At 54.2% G+C, this 15308-nt stretch overlaps 4 protein-coding genes across 4 annotated transcripts; 2 read left to right on the forward strand and 2 right to left on the reverse strand.

The window, feature by feature from the left end:
- Positions 1 to 132: 132 nt before the first annotated feature.
- Positions 133 to 2553, reverse strand: HD553DRAFT_343097 (uncharacterized protein; the record flags this gene model as incomplete). The annotated part of the gene is made up of 5 exons (XM_046182840.1): positions 133 to 161; positions 233 to 480; positions 544 to 680; positions 773 to 2155; positions 2254 to 2553. 5 exons carry the CDS (start codon positions 2551 to 2553, stop codon positions 133 to 135), a joined length of 2097 nt encoding a protein of 698 aa, XP_046035685.1.
- Positions 2554 to 3856: 1303 nt separating this feature from the next.
- HD553DRAFT_297341 (glycoside hydrolase family 3 protein) lies at positions 3857 to 7179 on the forward strand. The gene is made up of 7 exons (XM_046178543.1): positions 3857 to 4143; positions 4221 to 4589; positions 4674 to 4798; positions 4882 to 5046; positions 5118 to 6188; positions 6266 to 6484; positions 6550 to 7179. Exons 1-7 carry the CDS (start codon positions 4027 to 4029, stop codon positions 7082 to 7084), a joined length of 2601 nt encoding a protein of 866 aa, XP_046035686.1. The 5' UTR covers positions 3857 to 4026; the 3' UTR covers positions 7085 to 7179.
- An 890-nt stretch (positions 7180 to 8069) lies between these two features.
- HD553DRAFT_54261 (cwf21 domain-containing protein) lies at positions 8070 to 10426 on the reverse strand. The gene is made up of 5 exons (XM_046184302.1): positions 10251 to 10426; positions 9899 to 10114; positions 9129 to 9383; positions 8929 to 9057; positions 8070 to 8863 (listed from the first exon to the last, which is right to left on the reverse strand). The coding sequence occupies exons 1-5, from the start codon at positions 10289 to 10291 to the stop codon at positions 8266 to 8268; spliced, it is 1239 nt and encodes a 412-aa protein (XP_046035687.1). The 5' UTR covers positions 10292 to 10426; the 3' UTR covers positions 8070 to 8265.
- A 578-nt stretch (positions 10427 to 11004) lies between these two features.
- HD553DRAFT_313263 (uncharacterized protein) lies at positions 11005 to 15161 on the forward strand. Its single transcript, XM_046180209.1, has 7 exons — positions 11005 to 11541; positions 11862 to 11942; positions 12045 to 12157; positions 12232 to 12385; positions 12465 to 12838; positions 12916 to 14705; positions 14776 to 15161. Exons 1-7 carry the CDS (start codon positions 11263 to 11265, stop codon positions 15102 to 15104), a joined length of 3120 nt encoding a protein of 1039 aa, XP_046035688.1. The 5' UTR covers positions 11005 to 11262; the 3' UTR covers positions 15105 to 15161.
- The last annotated feature ends 147 nt before the right edge of the window (positions 15162 to 15308 follow it).

Consider the following 15308-nt stretch of genomic DNA (forward strand, 5'->3'; position numbering starts at 1 on the left):
GAGGGCTTCTTTTGTTCTCACAAGCGCAAATGTCGCAATGATGATAATAAATGTCGCACCAGCGAACGTTCCATCTGGCAAGAGCATTATCTATCTAGAAAACAAGGCATAGACAAAGAGACACAAAACAGCTCATTCCGAGTATGAGAACACCAACTCCTCTCCCTGCCAGCCAGATGCGATCATCAGCCTCTTCGCATTACCGATCCTCGCCTCTGCGCGAAACACTTACCTGGCGCCCCGTTCGGATGATGGTTCCCCGCCGGAAGGCTTGTCCCTGTACCTGCAGCGTTTCCTCCATAGACCTCTGAAGTCGACGTTGAACCGAGAGTGGATAAGAGGGAATCGTAAGCTGTTATCTCGGTGATCGCTGTGAGCGCTCCGGAGGAGGTCGAGGTCGCGTTAGTATTAGTTGCGGAAGTCGAGTTGGAGTATAGTTCCAAAAGGCTTGGGTTGAGCGCCAGGGTCAACCGAGTGTACCTATCGTTTATCGTGGCTTATCAGCTGAAGGCTCCTGTAGAAAGACGCATAGAACTGGCTTACAAGATGTTCTGGACCACCGCGTCCAATTTCAACCCTTCCAGACCACCTAACCCAAACTCGTCCCCCCACGCCCACGCCTCGGGACGCATCTCCGAGGAAGATTGGAAGGATTTCAAGGCTTGTTCGTTTTCTGGGGTCTGTGTATGAAGACAAGATGGTTGGTGAGACTCGATCACTTTTGTTTGATGGATGGAGTTTCAGGGCGGGATCGGGGAAAACGTCGACTTACCAATCCGGCCCAGACGTCCAATACGTCCTTGACCCCCGTCCCATCTACCCTGACCCCATCAGAGAAGACAAGGACCTTTTTATCTTGTCCCTGCTGTTCCTCTTTCTGCCCCGGGTTCGCAGAAAGAGGATTGACCAGGAGGACCATCCCGCCTTCACAGACTCGTTCGTCGGCAGAACCGTATAACATCGGTTTGAGGGAACTGACCACGAAGCTGGAGCCTGCCACGGAGCTGGAGGCGATCGTAGAAGTAGTCGTGCCGTTGGAGGAGACAGAGGTGGAGACTGGGTCAAGTAGAGTCGGTATGCAAGACTGACCCAGCTCCATTTGGACGACCTTCAACTTCTTCGCTTCCTCTTCCGCCTCCTCTGGACTCGAATCAGGAGCATCGGCGGACGAAGAAGAATATTCCAAGAACTCGACCGTCTCCCCCACTTCTGCATGGAGGATGAACGGGATGAGCTTGTTCATCCCCTGAGAAGGATTGATAACGATCGTATGCGTCTTGCTTGCTCCCGCTGTTATCATCGCTCCTTTGACTGCACCGGTAGTCGTCATAGTAACAACAGCTCCGTTGGAGGTGGCAGTGCTCGTGATCGTCACAAACCCGCTTGGGCCGGCGGAGGTGCTCTTGGAAGCCGTTCCTCCTGTGATCATGACCACCCCATCCCCACCAGCGCTAGATCGAGTATTAATCGTCGCTTTCGCGCTTGCTGTTGCGGTGAGGACGACGGTATCAGGGAGGATGGAGGAGAAACCTTGAGGGATGAGGGTGGTCTCAACGGGTCCTGGAGGGGGTTGCTCCGATTCTGATGTAGAAGCCGGCTGAGGAGTAGGTTCAGGGCTAGGAGCTGATTCCGAAGTTGGAGGTGCAGACGGAGATGGAGCCGGTTCTTGCGATTGAGATGACGAAGAGACAGAGGTCGAAGACGAAGTCGGCTGATCGCTGGTAATAGGAGGAAACTCGGTGGCAGTGACGTATCCTCCTGGCATCGTAGCGGAAGACGAAGAAGACGAGGTAGGCTCGTCGCTCGTGACAGGTGGGAAGTCCGTCGCAGTGACATATCCTCCTGGCGCTGTAGCAGACGATGACTCTCCCTCATCGCTGGTGATAGGAGGAAAGTCGGTAGCGGTAGCGTATCCTCCTGGCATCGTGGCCGAAGCCGAACTCGAAGTGCTTGATCCCGCTGCCTCAGAAGAGGTCGTTGAAGAGGTGACAGAAGCTGTTCCCCCGCTTGTGTCTGACGATTTAGAGAAAGATTCATAGGTCCCGAAAGAAGGTTCGGGAATCGAGGGGATGGTAAGGTCTTCAGCGGCGAGGTAGTTCTCGATGCCTGGGGTCGCGACTTTGCTCGCTTGGGTCGTTGCGGTCGAATAGGATTTCTTTTCGTCATATGAGTTATACGGATAAATAGGTCAGATCAATTCTGCTTTTACCTCTTCCGATTGATGAGAAAAAGGGAGATCAAATCGGGACTGACCTTGTCGACGACTTCATCAACCCCCTTTGGCCCCTCGTCATCTTGTCTCCTACCCAAACTCGCCCAACCTCGACTTTCACCCACACTTTGCTTTCTCTTCAACTCGAAGCCAGCCTTCTCTGCGCTCTGCGCATACTTGCGAACCGAGTTATCAACTCTCTCGTCGGAGCTGAATCGGGACGTATGATAGGTATCTGGTATCTCCGCCAGAGCGGAAGTAAGCAGGAAGGCGTATATAAGGCCAAGGATGATCGGCAACGTCAAGAACCGGGCAGTAGGGGTCTGCTTGATGGTGTACATCCTATATTGAGAGGGCTGGCTGAAAGGTCTGTTGGTCCGTTTCTTGGTCGTAGGTGTCGAGCTTATACTGTAGCAAAGAACCCGGAGGAGAGCGAGACGATGTAGAAAGGCGTTGTGATGTGGCGTTCGGATGTTAGGTCTCTCAAAGTTTGAGTTGTAAAGGGAAACGAGCGTTTGTATTCTTTGCTGTTGGCGACTATCGAGAATGTTTAGGGTGTGCTGTATGGCTCACGCAAGTAATATAAAATAAGCTTGACCTAGACCCTGTCGACAAGTCTAACCGATCACATCGTAAAAGGGACTCTGAACTGGACGTACGGTTCGGCCAGAGTAGAGCTCAGCTCTTTGTGAATCCGACCTAAGTGATCTTGGGAGAAGGGCAATATAGAGACGGGATGATGAGGAAAGCAGAACGAGCAAGGAGGTGGGGGAATCGGATTTCCAAAGAATCGTTCTAATTAGAATGAAAAGTGAACAGGAGTGGTAATCGAGAAAAAGGGAGAAGGAAGGGATCGAGGTAAAGATTGAAAGGGCAACCCTTATGGACCCGTGACGGCGGGATGGGAAACAGGAATGAGTTCACGTCACCACGGTGACGATATACCGGAGGGGCCTTTGAAGGACGTCCTTTACGTTCATTAGACGCGACGACGACGACGACAGGGATGAACTTGAAACCAATTCATGATTTTGACTGATACATCCTTGCCGTCACGTGCCCCTCTTCCCATCCGCGTTTCAGCCATCCTTGATCACACAGTCATTTGATTCATCGCACGAACTACCAATTACGCAGTATGTTTCAAATCGCAAATATGCAGAGGTTTCGTGTATCTCTGAAGACAAGACGACGTCGACTTTTCGGCGCATCATGCATCATGCGTGATGAGGTGAAACGTGTTACGACCCCGGGGTGGATCATTCTAGAAGGGCCACCGAAGAGCGGCGCCTATTTGCTTCCGAATCGCCTATCTCTTCGCAGCATCGTACGGTTGCCACTCTCTCTTCGTTGTGCGACTTGCAGATGCATCGACATCGGCTGTTTGTACTGTAGCACGAAGCCAAGAGTGTTATTGTCATCTGACTCTGGTCCGTATTGCCGAATCTCCGATGCACAGGCAGGTCGGCGGAACGATTCCGAGCGACGGCCACCCTGACGCCTCTGCCGTGATCGATCATCAGGCGCCGCACTTCTTCGGGGCCCATGCGACGTGGCCGGACTTCGGCGATGGCGAGGGATGAGGATGGGACGGGCTCCGCGCGGACATTCCCCCGCACCGGCCACATTGGTCAACCACCTCAAGGTCGGTGAAAGTGGGACAACTGTGCAACTATATATATATACAACCACGACGTCGTGACAATCCACTCGATACTCACCACTTCCGTGTGCTGATAACATTACCACAAACAATCTCTGTCGAACAACACTGTCTCGACCCCTATACCCGTCTGAGAAACAACAAGCAAACCATGGTCGGACTCTCATCTCTCCTCCCCGGTTCCAAGTCCGAGTCGAAAGACTTTGACGTCGAGGCCGTCCTCTCCTCCTTGTCTCTGGCCGAGAAGATCTCTCTTCTCGGAGGAAAGGTGAGCTATTGCAGGCCTCGACCATATCTCGAAACATCGCTGATCCTACACCACGTCTCGCTATTTGCGCTCCTCAGGACTTCTGGCACACGGTCGATATCCCCGAGAAGAACATCCCCTCTGTCCGAGTTTCTGACGGGCCCAACGGTGTCCGAGGCATTCAATTCTTCAACGGAACCCCATCCAACTGTTTCCCCTGTGCCACCGGTTTGGGTTCCTCGTTCGACGTCGCCCTCGCTCAAGAGGTGGGGAAACAGCTCGGAGACGAGTGTAAAGCCAAGGGAGCGCACGTGCTCTTGGGACCCACGATCAACATTCAGAGGAGCCCGTTGGGAGGACGAGGGTTCGAGAGCTATTCCGAGGACCCGCTTCTGAGTGGAAAGATGGCCAGTGGATATGTACAGGGAGTACAGGGAGAGGGTGTGGCCGCCTGTCTCAAGCACTTTGTAAGTCTCGAGTGCTTCGTTCGAAATTCGTCTACAAGTACCGCGCACTGATCCGGTAGTCCTTCATATCGCTGTCCACTATAGGTCGGTAACGAGCAAGAGTTCGAGAGGTTCTCCAACGACTCGATCATCCCCGAGCGAGCCTTGAGGGAGATCTACCTCGAGCCGTTCAGGATCGCTACCAAGGAGGCCAAGCCGTGGTGCTACATGTGAGCTTTGTTCCCTCATCACCAGCCTTTATTCGCGGGATCTCCGCTAAATAATGTCTACTATTCTACTTCGTGACCTGCAGGTCCTCATACAACCGAGTAAACGGAACCCACGTGAGCGAATCGAAAGACTTGCTCGACGACGTCCTTCGAAAGGAGTGGGGTTGGGAGGGCATGATCATGTCGGATTGGACTGGCGTTTACTCTTCCGAGGCCAGTGTCAAGGCTGGTTTGGATCTCGAAATGCCGTGAGTCGAGCGTCCCAAGCTGTTTCGAGTGGGGCAAGATGGTGACTGACATGGTAACTGCTCTTGCACAGCGGCCCTCCCGTTTACCGAGGAGCTCAGACCGCTCGAGACGTTTACAGCGGAAAATTGCAGCAACACCACATCGACGACCGAGTGCGACAAGTCCTCAAGCTCGTCAAGCGGGCCATCGACTCGGGTATCCCCTTCGAAGCCCAAGAATCTTTGATCGACAACGACCAGACCCGAGCCCTCTTGCGCAAGGCCGCTGCCAACGCTATCGTTCTCTTGAAGAACGACAAGCAAGTCTTGCCCATCAAGCAGGCTCAGAAGATCGCCGTGATCGGATCAAACGCCAGGGTCGCCGTTGCTTCTGGTGGTGGTTCTGCCTCGATGTTGTCGAGCTACACCGTCACCCCGCTCGAGGGTATCACCGCGGCCGCCAAGGAAATCGGCGCCGAGGTCGACTATGCCATCGGGTCGGCTTCGTACCTCTACCTGCCTGCCGCTTCCAAGCTTTTGTCCCACCCGAGCGGAAGCGCTGGGGCCAAGGGATCGGATATCGCTCAGATGGAGTTCTGGTTGCAGGAACCTTCGTCGGACTTCAAGTCGACCGACAAGGCCGGCGTCAAGATCTCGTCCAAGCCTGATCACTCGGTCGCAACCAACACTGCCAACGCGTTTATGATGGACGGTGTACCCGCTGAGATCGCCAAGGGAGAACCGTTCATCAGGTACACCTCCAACTTCAAGCCGGATCAATCGGGAGATTGGGAATTTGCCCTTGGATCCATGGGAGAATCCAACCTGTACGTCGATGGCAAACTCGTCATCAACAACAGTTCGGACTGGCAACCCGGCGAGATGTGGTTCAACATGGGTTCCGTCGAGCGTCGAGGAGTCGTCAAGGGACTTGAGCAGGGTAAAGAGTACTCGCTCGAAGTCAGGTCTTGGTTCAGGAAGGACCTTAGAGGATCTCCCTTCAAGTCGGCGGGAGCCATCAGGATCGGAGCGTTGCCCGTGGTCGAGCCTGCTCAGGCCATTGCCGATGCCGTCAAGATCGCTCAACAGGCCGACACTACCATCGTTGTAGTCGGTCTCAACGAGGACTTTGAGTCTGAAGGTTACGACAGGAAGCACATGGAGTAAGTAGTCCGAAATCTCTCCTCTTTGCAGGTCGCTTCGGGCATGCTAATCTGATGAATTACCACCCTCTTGCTAGCCTTCCTGGAACCTCGAACAAGCTCGTCTCGGCCGTCCTCGCCGTCGCGCCCAACGCCATCATCGTCAACCAGTCCGGAACCCCGGTCACCATGCCTTGGGTGGACCAGGCTTCGACCTTGGTGCAGGCGTTCTACGGAGGAAACGATGTTGGTAACGGTCTGGCGGATGTCCTCTTTGGCAAGCTGAACCCTTCGAGCAAGCTCGCCTTGTCCTTCCCGTAAGTCGACCGCGTCGTGTCGTCATGTGTGTCGGCGTCGCGCTTATCTTTCCCCTGACTTGCAGTAAACGACTTGCCGACTCGCCCTCGGACATTGGGTTCGGAATCACCTCGCCCTCGTACGGCAAGACCCACTACCAGGAGAGCATCTTTGTCGGTTACCGACACTTTGAAAAGTCTCAAACCGAGACCCTCTTCCCGTTCGGTTACGGTCTCTCCTACACGACCTTTGCGTTCTCGGACGTTTCGGCTTCGTCAGTCTCGGCCGAGGGTGACTTTGAAGTCTCGTTCAAGGTCAAGAACACGGGCAAGATTGCCGGGAAGGAGGTCGCTCAGATTTACATTCGAGACGTCGAGAGCAGCCTCGGTCGACCGATCAAGGAGCTCAAGGCATTCGAGAAGGTCGCCCTCGAGGCCGGGGAGGAAAAGACCGTCACCGTCAAGTTGGACAAGGACGCGCTCAAATTCTGGGACGACAGTCGAAAGTACTGGAAGGCGGAGGCGGGAGAGTTCGAGGTTTTGGTCGGAAACTCGTCCGACAACGTACCTCTTAAGACAAGCGTCAAGCTCGAGAAGACGTTGACTTGGTTGGGATTGTAAACTGCGGTCGTATCGACCAAACGCGGGTAATTCAGACAAAAGGTTGTACAGCATAGATGAATTTCACGGATATCGATTAGGCATTTCATTCCAACTCGGCTGTCGTACTCGAGACAGGGAGACACTGGGATCTACTGCTGCTGCCGAGTGGATTTCAGCAAACTCAGTGTCTTGCAGCTATAACGACGAGGTCCGAGGTCGTAATCTTTAGCCCGTGAGGGATCAGGAGGTTCGAGTTACTTTGGCTTCGAGCAGTCTCGGCTCGTCCGTCTTGGGTCAGAAGCGTGGCCGCGATGACATCGAAGAGGACGTCCAAACGCGAAAGTTGGACGTCCAAACGCGAAAGTCTGCGGCCTCGACTCAAGAGAGAGAGCGCGTTATGGAGGAGGCAGCCAAGAACATGTCGGCAGCAGCAGCCAAGATGCGGGAGGCGGCTGAGACGAAGGAAAAGGTGGAGTTGTGGCAAAAGCAGATGGAGGAGCTTTACGAGGAAGCTGATGGGCTTTACAAGGAGGGGGAAGAGCTTTTTGAGGCTGCGAAGCGAGATGTCACCGAGTGACGATCCATGTGACAGTACCGCTGATCTTCGATGAAAAGGTACGCACACTCAGCCTAATTTCAACCACTATTGCACTCACTAGAGGGACACTGCAGGGAGAGAAGTTTGTTTTATTCAAATTCAAAGCCGATGCGAACCACGCTGTGCCCAAGCGCCTTGGCGGGCCACTCATCGGGAACCACCTTCGACACCCCCTGCATGTCACATCCCCCAGAAAGTTTAGAGGTGTAATCTAGCTGTCATGGCTGACAGAAGTGCCTTTAAGCGATCGACTGATAGCCATAATTTGGCATCATTTACAGCCGACACTAGAAGGGAGATCTTTTGGGGAATTACTGGTAGTCTAACCGGTTGAGCTGGGGAGTCAATCGAAATCGCACCGATAGATTGCTAAGCCCACGTTTCGAATCAGGCCTTAACAACAATCACTAGCATCGGTCACAGATCAACGAAAGTTGTTTCGAACCTGTTCAAGGTTGATATAGATTGACATGGTCCTCTAGCCCGGGACTGTTATATATGTACAACTAATTTTAAGACCAACAGTAGGGGCATCATGTAGCTTCATTTTCGGAGCTGTATCGTGATATATCGTAGCAATCAACGCCCAGAATTAGACGCTTCAGGGCGTAGCACTTCTGCGTCGTGCTCTACGCGGAGGCGACCTCGAGTCGTCACTGTCTGAAGCGCTGGAGTCGCTGCTGAAACTTCCTGAACGTCGTCGTCGTCGAGGCGGAGACCTGGAATCGCGGCGAGGTGGGAGCGGGCTACGCGAGTCTCGTCGACGGGGAGGCGGCGACCTGGATCGAGAGGGGGATGGCGAGCGTGGTCGTCCTGCAGGAGCTCGGTTGATGGCAACACCTGGAGGTGGTGAGACCGACCTCATCCGAGTGTCGACGGGGGTCCGGGACCTGGCCCGGTGGTCGGGTCGTCGGGGAGGTGGAGAACGCGAGTCCGAGTATCGTCTTCGACGAGGAGGGGATCGTGAGAGAGAATATTGACGTCGTCGAGAGGGAGGCGAAGGCGAACGAGAGTCGCCCCTCGGAGCTCGACGAGGAGGGGGTGACCGGGATCTCGAGTCCGAGTACCGACGTCGGGCTCGTGGAGGTGGAGAAGGCGATCGATCCGGTCGGCCCGCCGGTGCCCTTGTCGACTCGTAGTCCAAGCCGTCTCTTCCATCTGCAGGCCCTTCATTGGCTCGCTTCTCAGCTTCCAGTCGTCTGCAAGATCGATGCCGGATCAGCATCTGATGAACACGTTTCGAAGAATAACAACACCAACGAACCGGTAATACTCTTCTCTTCGTCGCTTCTTCTCGCTCTCCTTGAAAGCAGCTTCTCTATCTTCCCTCTCCTTCTCCCGCTTGGCAACCATCTCTATGCGCTGACGTTCGGCCTCCTCCCGCTTAGCGGCCCTAGTTAGAAGTTAGAACATATCAGTAAATCTCCCCTGGAAAGACATGACCTCAACAGCAAGACGACTCACCTCTCTGCCCTCTCAACCTCCAAGGCTTCTCGGTCGAAAGCTTTTCCCTCGACATATCCCTGCCCGATCCCGAACGCCCTTCCCATCCTGTTCATCTCCTGCTGCTTGGCCGCGGCGAGTGCATGAGAGTCATGAGACTTCAAGTTCCGGATATCCTGTTTACTCTGGGCTTGGGAGTTTGCGGGTGTAGGCGCTTGGGCGAGCAGGCGGAGACGGAGCGATTGGACTTGGGTATCGATGGATTCTTCGTCCAGGCTATCATTTAGATCCCAGGTTTCGACCGAACAGAGCAAGAGAAAAGGGGGGGAAGAGAGGTGGTATGACCGTGTCAGCATCCCCGATCTCGCAACAACTTCGGGAAACCAGCAAAGTCAGAAGTCGGTAAGAGAAAAAGAGCTCGAAAGAGATCGAGCTCGAATGTCGTTGCAGATTTACACCTCCTTCCCCACCGAAACATCTCCACCAAAAAGTGGTGTAACGAGACGTATATCATCGATATAAAGAGGAAACAAGCTCTAGTCCGCTTCACACCCCCCTCCTCTCTCACTTTTGCAAGGAGGAAGAGGGTGATGGGTTCGTTCTTCGCTAACCTAATCGCCACGAGTTCTTCATTGGATGGAAGTACGGGCACTGTCTAAAGAGGTTGCGGTTGTTTGTGTAGGTAAAGACCCGGGAAAGAATGGGACGGCGAGAAGATCGTTTTGAGAGTAGGGATAGACGAAAGAAGAAAGAAGAAAAGCAAAACAGAAGCACAGGAAACCGACACTCACCCTTTCTCCTCCAATTCTTCCCTCAACTCGAAACACTTGACTTCTACCTTTCTCTTCCTCTCATGGTCCAAGATCCCTGCATCAGGCGCTCGATGCACGGGCGGTCCGAACGAGTTGGCTCCGGTGCCAAAGTCTCCTGGACGCGACGAGCCTGGGGGAGGACCTTCTCGCGGGCGAAGGTGAGAGAGGTTACGGATGACATGGCCGGATGTACCGCTATATTCGTGAGGCAAGGCAAGGTTGTGAAGGAAAGAATAACGAACGGAAGGGGAGAGGTAAGGTAGGGAGAGGAAGCGTCAGTTGAGGTTCAATCTTTGACGTGACGCGATGGATTATGCTCTGCGATACTCACGTTCCTCTCGGAGTCTCGATACCGATACCGTTGTAAGGCATCTTTCAAAAGAGAAGACGTGTGAGGAGGTAGATGAGTTCGAGTGTAAGGAAGGAAGGTCGCTGTGTTTATATAGTTGTTGGGGGGATTGGGAGGGAGAGCGTCGAAGGTTTTCCGCTGGCAGAGGATTGTCAGGAGGGTTGCTGGTTGGTGACGAAGAGGGCGTCGCGCTTCTAGTTTGACAAGCGCGCTTGCTGGGGGTAATGGGTTGGCGAACGAGTTTCATCACCCGCCGTTTCAACATGGCTGATGGAACGCAGAACACTTCTGACTGAGGCTGAGCACGAGTCAGAGAGAAGCTAAGTCAGGCCACTATGTCCGTACGTTCTCAGATGATATTTGTCTTGCAAGCTGAAAGACACTACAGGATGAACGGTAATCCACGCGATCGCGACCGTTATGCACAACCTGTTTTCACTCCCGTCTGTCCTGAAAAGAGTGTGATTGTCGAGCATAAATAGTGCCACCTATAGCCTCTGTACTACAGGTTCTAGTCATTTGACCGGATGTCAAGCGACTCGCAAAGACCTTTGGACTCGCCTGACTCTGTGGGTATCTTCAACAGCTGGAAGGCGGGAAAGTGATTACGCAATCAACTTGAGCTACCATCCGCGGTGCAATCTTCTCTGTCTCCCTCTACGCGACACGCTGTTAATCGGCTCCGTCCTCTTTGTTCAACCTCCTCCTCTCCCCCTTGATACCTGGTCAAGGTCATGTCAGGTTCGAGATTACGATATTACAACCACCTATCTTCTCTCCCCCTTGACATCTCACTCTCGTCTGCATCTGCATCTTTACGTTTATTCTTCGATCTCGGCCTTCTCGCATCTGCCTCTTTACGTTCCTCGCCTCCGACAAGTTTTGGACTTTTACGCCATCCACCCCGACCTCGGCTTTGCATCCTTTCGACCTTCGAATTCTCAAGCTCAAGCTCGTCGAACGATAACCAGCACGTACACTCGCGACCTGGATAATGCCCCACGTAGCTACGAACCCGACCATCTCCCTAGGATTCACCTCGTCCACCACCGCAGCCTCTCCTTGGACTTACGGCAAGACTTCCAACTCGACCCCGACATCCAATTCGAATTCGATGGCGAACAATGTCGGTATAGGAGGATCTTATGGAAGCGCGACGGGGTTGTCGAGCTCGTTCGCTGCGTCAGGGTCGGGAGTGGTAGGAGGTTCAGCTGCGGGGGTCAGCAAGGACGTCTTGAGGAACTTGCAGGACGTGGTTTGGAGTGACGACGAGGTGAGTTTCTTGCGCTGCCTTCAATGACTACGAATATACGTCTCAGAAACTGATGTAATGTGTCACGACTTATTTCTGTGGCTTCACCTATACCCCGATTGCAACCGTTGCTCAAATTCCCTGCGAAAACCTTTCTCATCAACCTCAAACCTCGGCGACTCGAAACTGGGTCAACCTCGGCGACTTTCTCTTGACCATACTTTCGAATTCTCATCGACAACCTCCAATCCACCACACTTCCTACTCCTCGATAACACGCCTGATAACAATTCAAAACGTCGTGTATATCTGGCTGCGATCGTAATCGTTCGAATTCGCAGGAAGACCCAGAATGTCCATTGTGTATGGAAGAGCTGGATCCTTCGGATGTCAACTTCAAACCGTGTGTCTGCGGATACCAGGTATGTTCCATCGTCTGATCAGGTCGATGTGTGATATGATCTGACACTTCCTCATTCCTATCTCGTGCAACCTCCTGGCATCTCGATGTCAACCTGCCGCAGATCTGTCGGTTCTGTCATCATCAGATCATCCACGATTTGAACGGGTTGTGTCCGGCTTGTCGGAGACGATACGAAGATCAAGAGATCCAGTTCCAGCCCGTGGATCCGGAAGAGTCAGTCTGATCTGCTTGTTCCATCGATCACAGACCAATGACATGCTGAACTCGTCTCTTTTTGGTTATCGCAGGATGAAGCGGCTGCAGCAGGCCAAGGCGCTCAAGCAAAAGGCTAACAAGCAGCTCGAGGCGTTAGGGAGGAGACACTTGAGGGATGTGAGGATCGTCAGGAAGGACATGGTCTACGTCACCGGGATGAAGATGGGCAGTGGGGACAAGGAGGAGGTGAGTTTCAGGGTCAGGTGCCATTGATTGTGCTAGGTGAGGCCTGGCTGACGAGAATGTGTGCATGCTGGCGTTGCAGTTCTTGTCGCTACTCCGGTCGAACGATTACTTTGGACAATACGGCAAGATCTCAAAGATCTTTCTCCGCAAAGGATCGTCCACCTCGGACCCGTCTGCCAACTCGCTCAACTCGGTCGCTTCCGGTGATGATTCAGATCTAGGGATCTACATCACCTACATCCGACGGGAAGACGCGGCGAGGGCCATCTCGGCGTTGGATGGGTACCCGGCACCTAGCAATCCGGGGAGGACGCTGAAGGCCAGCTATGGGAGTACAAAGTATTGTCTGAGCTGGTTGAGGGGGGTCAAGTGTGAGGATGGGTCGGCTTGTATGGGCATGCATGAGTGGGCCGGTGAAGGGGACACTTTCACCAGGGGAGATATGACGACCATGTGAGTCAGGATCCGGAAGGGTAGGTGTCGTAGAAAAGACAGCTTACTCGAGCCGCGGGGACCCTGCAATTTACTAGGCAACATACGATCAAGGACACGGGGACGACGATGGACTTGCAGTTGCAGAACCGGGAACGGACGGTCAGTAGCTCGGGACCGAAAGCATCGGCTGTCCAGCCCATCTCGAAGCAGGCCAAGACGCCAGACGAATCGATCGACTCGTCGGCGCTGCCAAGGACGGCTCACTGGGCAACAAGACCGCCGGCTCCACCGGTTCAGCCACCGATCAAGCGGAAAGCAAAGGTGTTGAGCCTGTCGAGCTTGTCGAAACCGACCTTGACGACCTTGCCTGCGCCTTCAGCGGCTGCGGCAGGATCGGATCGGTCGGCAACGGCTTCACCGGTCGTCAAGGTCAAGACGCCGTTTGCTACTCCCTCGGCGTCAGTGTTGGCGGCTTCGAGATCGGCCAAGGCTGCAGCAGCTGCGGCAGCGGCAACCACGTCATCGTCTTCATCGTCAACGCCTGTAGCAGGTATTTCGGCAACGGACGCGAGAAAGTCGGATTCGGTCAGGCCGAGCATGACAGTGTTGTCTCGGTCGACATCGACGACCACAACCAAAGCTGTCCCTTCGGCTGCACCATCGGTCGCAGCGGACTCCCCCGTTTCGACAACGACCAAGCAGGCTCTGCCGGAAGAGACTGAACCGGAGAGGACCGCCTCGCCTGACCAGATGGATTCAAACGGTTCGGCCACCCCGGTACCTGCTTCGACGACAGCGGAGGAAGACAAGACGGTCGAAGAGGCCATCAAGGATATCGCTATGGAAGGACAATTGACGCCCGTTCAGGGAGGACGCGCCGAAAGCGCTTCCCCGGCTACTTCACCCTCGCCTGCTTCTCCACCCGTACGCGAGGCCAACCCTGCTTACCAGCCTTCGGTACAAGCTCAAGCTGTCGTCGACGAGGTCTTGTCGAGACGGGAAGGACAGGCTCCGGTCTACCAGATCCAATCACCTTACCCGGATTTCGACGATTTCATGGAGTGCTTCGCCGATGGCGACTTTACTTACCGTCTCGATGTCAAACTCGAGGTCGAGGAGGGCAAGCTGGAGAATCTGTTGGCAGGCGTCGAGGATATCTTGGCGATGGGCAAGGCAGAGGCTGCGATCGCGGGTCCGTCATCGTATGAAGGCGTGTTTGACCCGTTCTTGGATCCACCACTGGACGATTTCGGAGGCATTCCGATGACGAGAACGTTATCGAACAGTGCCGAGGACGAGTCGAAGAAGAAGGGGTCGAGATTCGGGTTTGCCAATCGGTCAGGACCGCCCGAGACGGCCATGTCGACCTTGTCATCTTTGATGGCACCATCATCAAGCCGGATGATGCCCGACGTACGAGCGTTTTCGCAGTTGGACATGGTAGCGGGACGGCCACAACAGGAGAACCTGAGCAATCCCAACTACTTTGCTGGTCTGCCGGGGACGTCAGCGTCGCGGGTAGAGACCGAGATGACTCCATCATCGAAATCAGCTATGCCGTACCCGATGCAAACGTCAAGTCCGGCGCAAACGCACCAGGAACGAGCACCTTCAGCAGGCGGAGCAATGCCACCCCCACCACCGGGGCTGGGAGGACCTGTCAACGCGTCGACTTTCCCGGCCTACCAGCAGCAGCAACAGCAGGGCGTCAATGCCAACAGGAACATGCAGCAAGCCATGGAGCAGCAGATGCTGGCCAACATGCATGGCTACCAGCATCAGTTCCAGGCAGACGGTCGACGGACCGCCAGTCCTGGGTTGCAGCAGGCCCTGAGGGGAGGAAGCGGAAGCTCTCGATTCCCTCGTGAAAGCTATAACGCGAACGGTAGGTATTCTTTGGACAATTTCTGCTCACATGGCAGCTTACTGGAATCTGTGTTAACTCGTCTTTACAGAGACTTTCCCCTTCCAAGACCCCGCTATCCTGCGTATGGCACCTCACAATTTCCCCGCTGCTCAGAACCGATTCATGAACGAGCCTCAAGCCCACCTGTACGACATGAACGCCGGCATCTCTCCATACCAACAGCACCAACAACAGCAACAACCTCAACAACCTCAGCAACAGCAACCCCAACAGCAACAGAACTTCCAGGATAACATCACCCCGAACGCCCGACTGCTGCAGGCCATGCACGAGCAGATGGGAGGAGCCCGATCGGCTTCGCCCGGATTGTCTGCCAATCGCACGGCCTCTCGACAGGCTTATGCAAAGATGTATTAGATGGATGTGCTACCCCAACCTGAATCCCTCCTCTTATACAGATGCATTGCCGCTTTGCTTTAATGTCGTTTTCGTGATGCAAATTGCGTTCTCAGTCTGGTGTTGAGACGATTGGGATCGCATCTTGATCACGTGAAATTCCCTTGGGCGCGATTCAGGAAGTTCAAGGTTGATCGATCAACATGAATCACTCTGATCATGAAT

Source organism: Filobasidium floriforme (assembly GCF_021052385.1).
Source record: "Filobasidium floriforme strain CBS 6241 chromosome Unknown HD553scaffold_14, whole genome shotgun sequence".
Classification (NCBI taxonomy): Eukaryota; Fungi; Basidiomycota; class Tremellomycetes; order Filobasidiales; family Filobasidiaceae; genus Filobasidium; species Filobasidium floriforme.

Coding starts and splice junctions, on each gene's coding strand:
- HD553DRAFT_54261 (XM_046184302.1), bottom strand. CDS start 10,291: ATGCCTTACAACGGTATCGGTATCGAGACTCCGAGAGGAAC. Junction 9,384..9,898: donor GAAGAATTGGAGGAGAAAGG/GTGAGTGTCGGT, acceptor TCTAAATGATAG/CCTGGACGAAGAATCCATCG. Junction 9,058..9,128: donor GAGGTTGAGAGGGCAGAGAG/GTGAGTCGTCTT, acceptor ACTTCTAACTAG/GGCCGCTAAGCGGGAGGAGG.
- HD553DRAFT_313263 (XM_046180209.1), top strand. CDS start 11,263: ATGCCCCACGTAGCTACGAACCCGACCATCTCCCTAGGATTCACCTCG. Junction 11,542..11,861: donor TGGTTTGGAGTGACGACGAG/GTGAGTTTCTTG, acceptor TCGAATTCGCAG/GAAGACCCAGAATGTCCATT. Junction 11,943..12,044: donor CGTGTGTCTGCGGATACCAG/GTATGTTCCATC, acceptor AACCTGCCGCAG/ATCTGTCGGTTCTGTCATCA.
- HD553DRAFT_297341 (XM_046178543.1), top strand. CDS start 4,027: ATGGTCGGACTCTCATCTCTCCTCCCCGGTTCCAAGTCCGAGTCGAAA. Junction 4,144..4,220: donor TCTCTCTTCTCGGAGGAAAG/GTGAGCTATTGC, acceptor TGCGCTCCTCAG/GACTTCTGGCACACGGTCGA. Junction 4,590..4,673: donor CCGCCTGTCTCAAGCACTTT/GTAAGTCTCGAG, acceptor TGTCCACTATAG/GTCGGTAACGAGCAAGAGTT.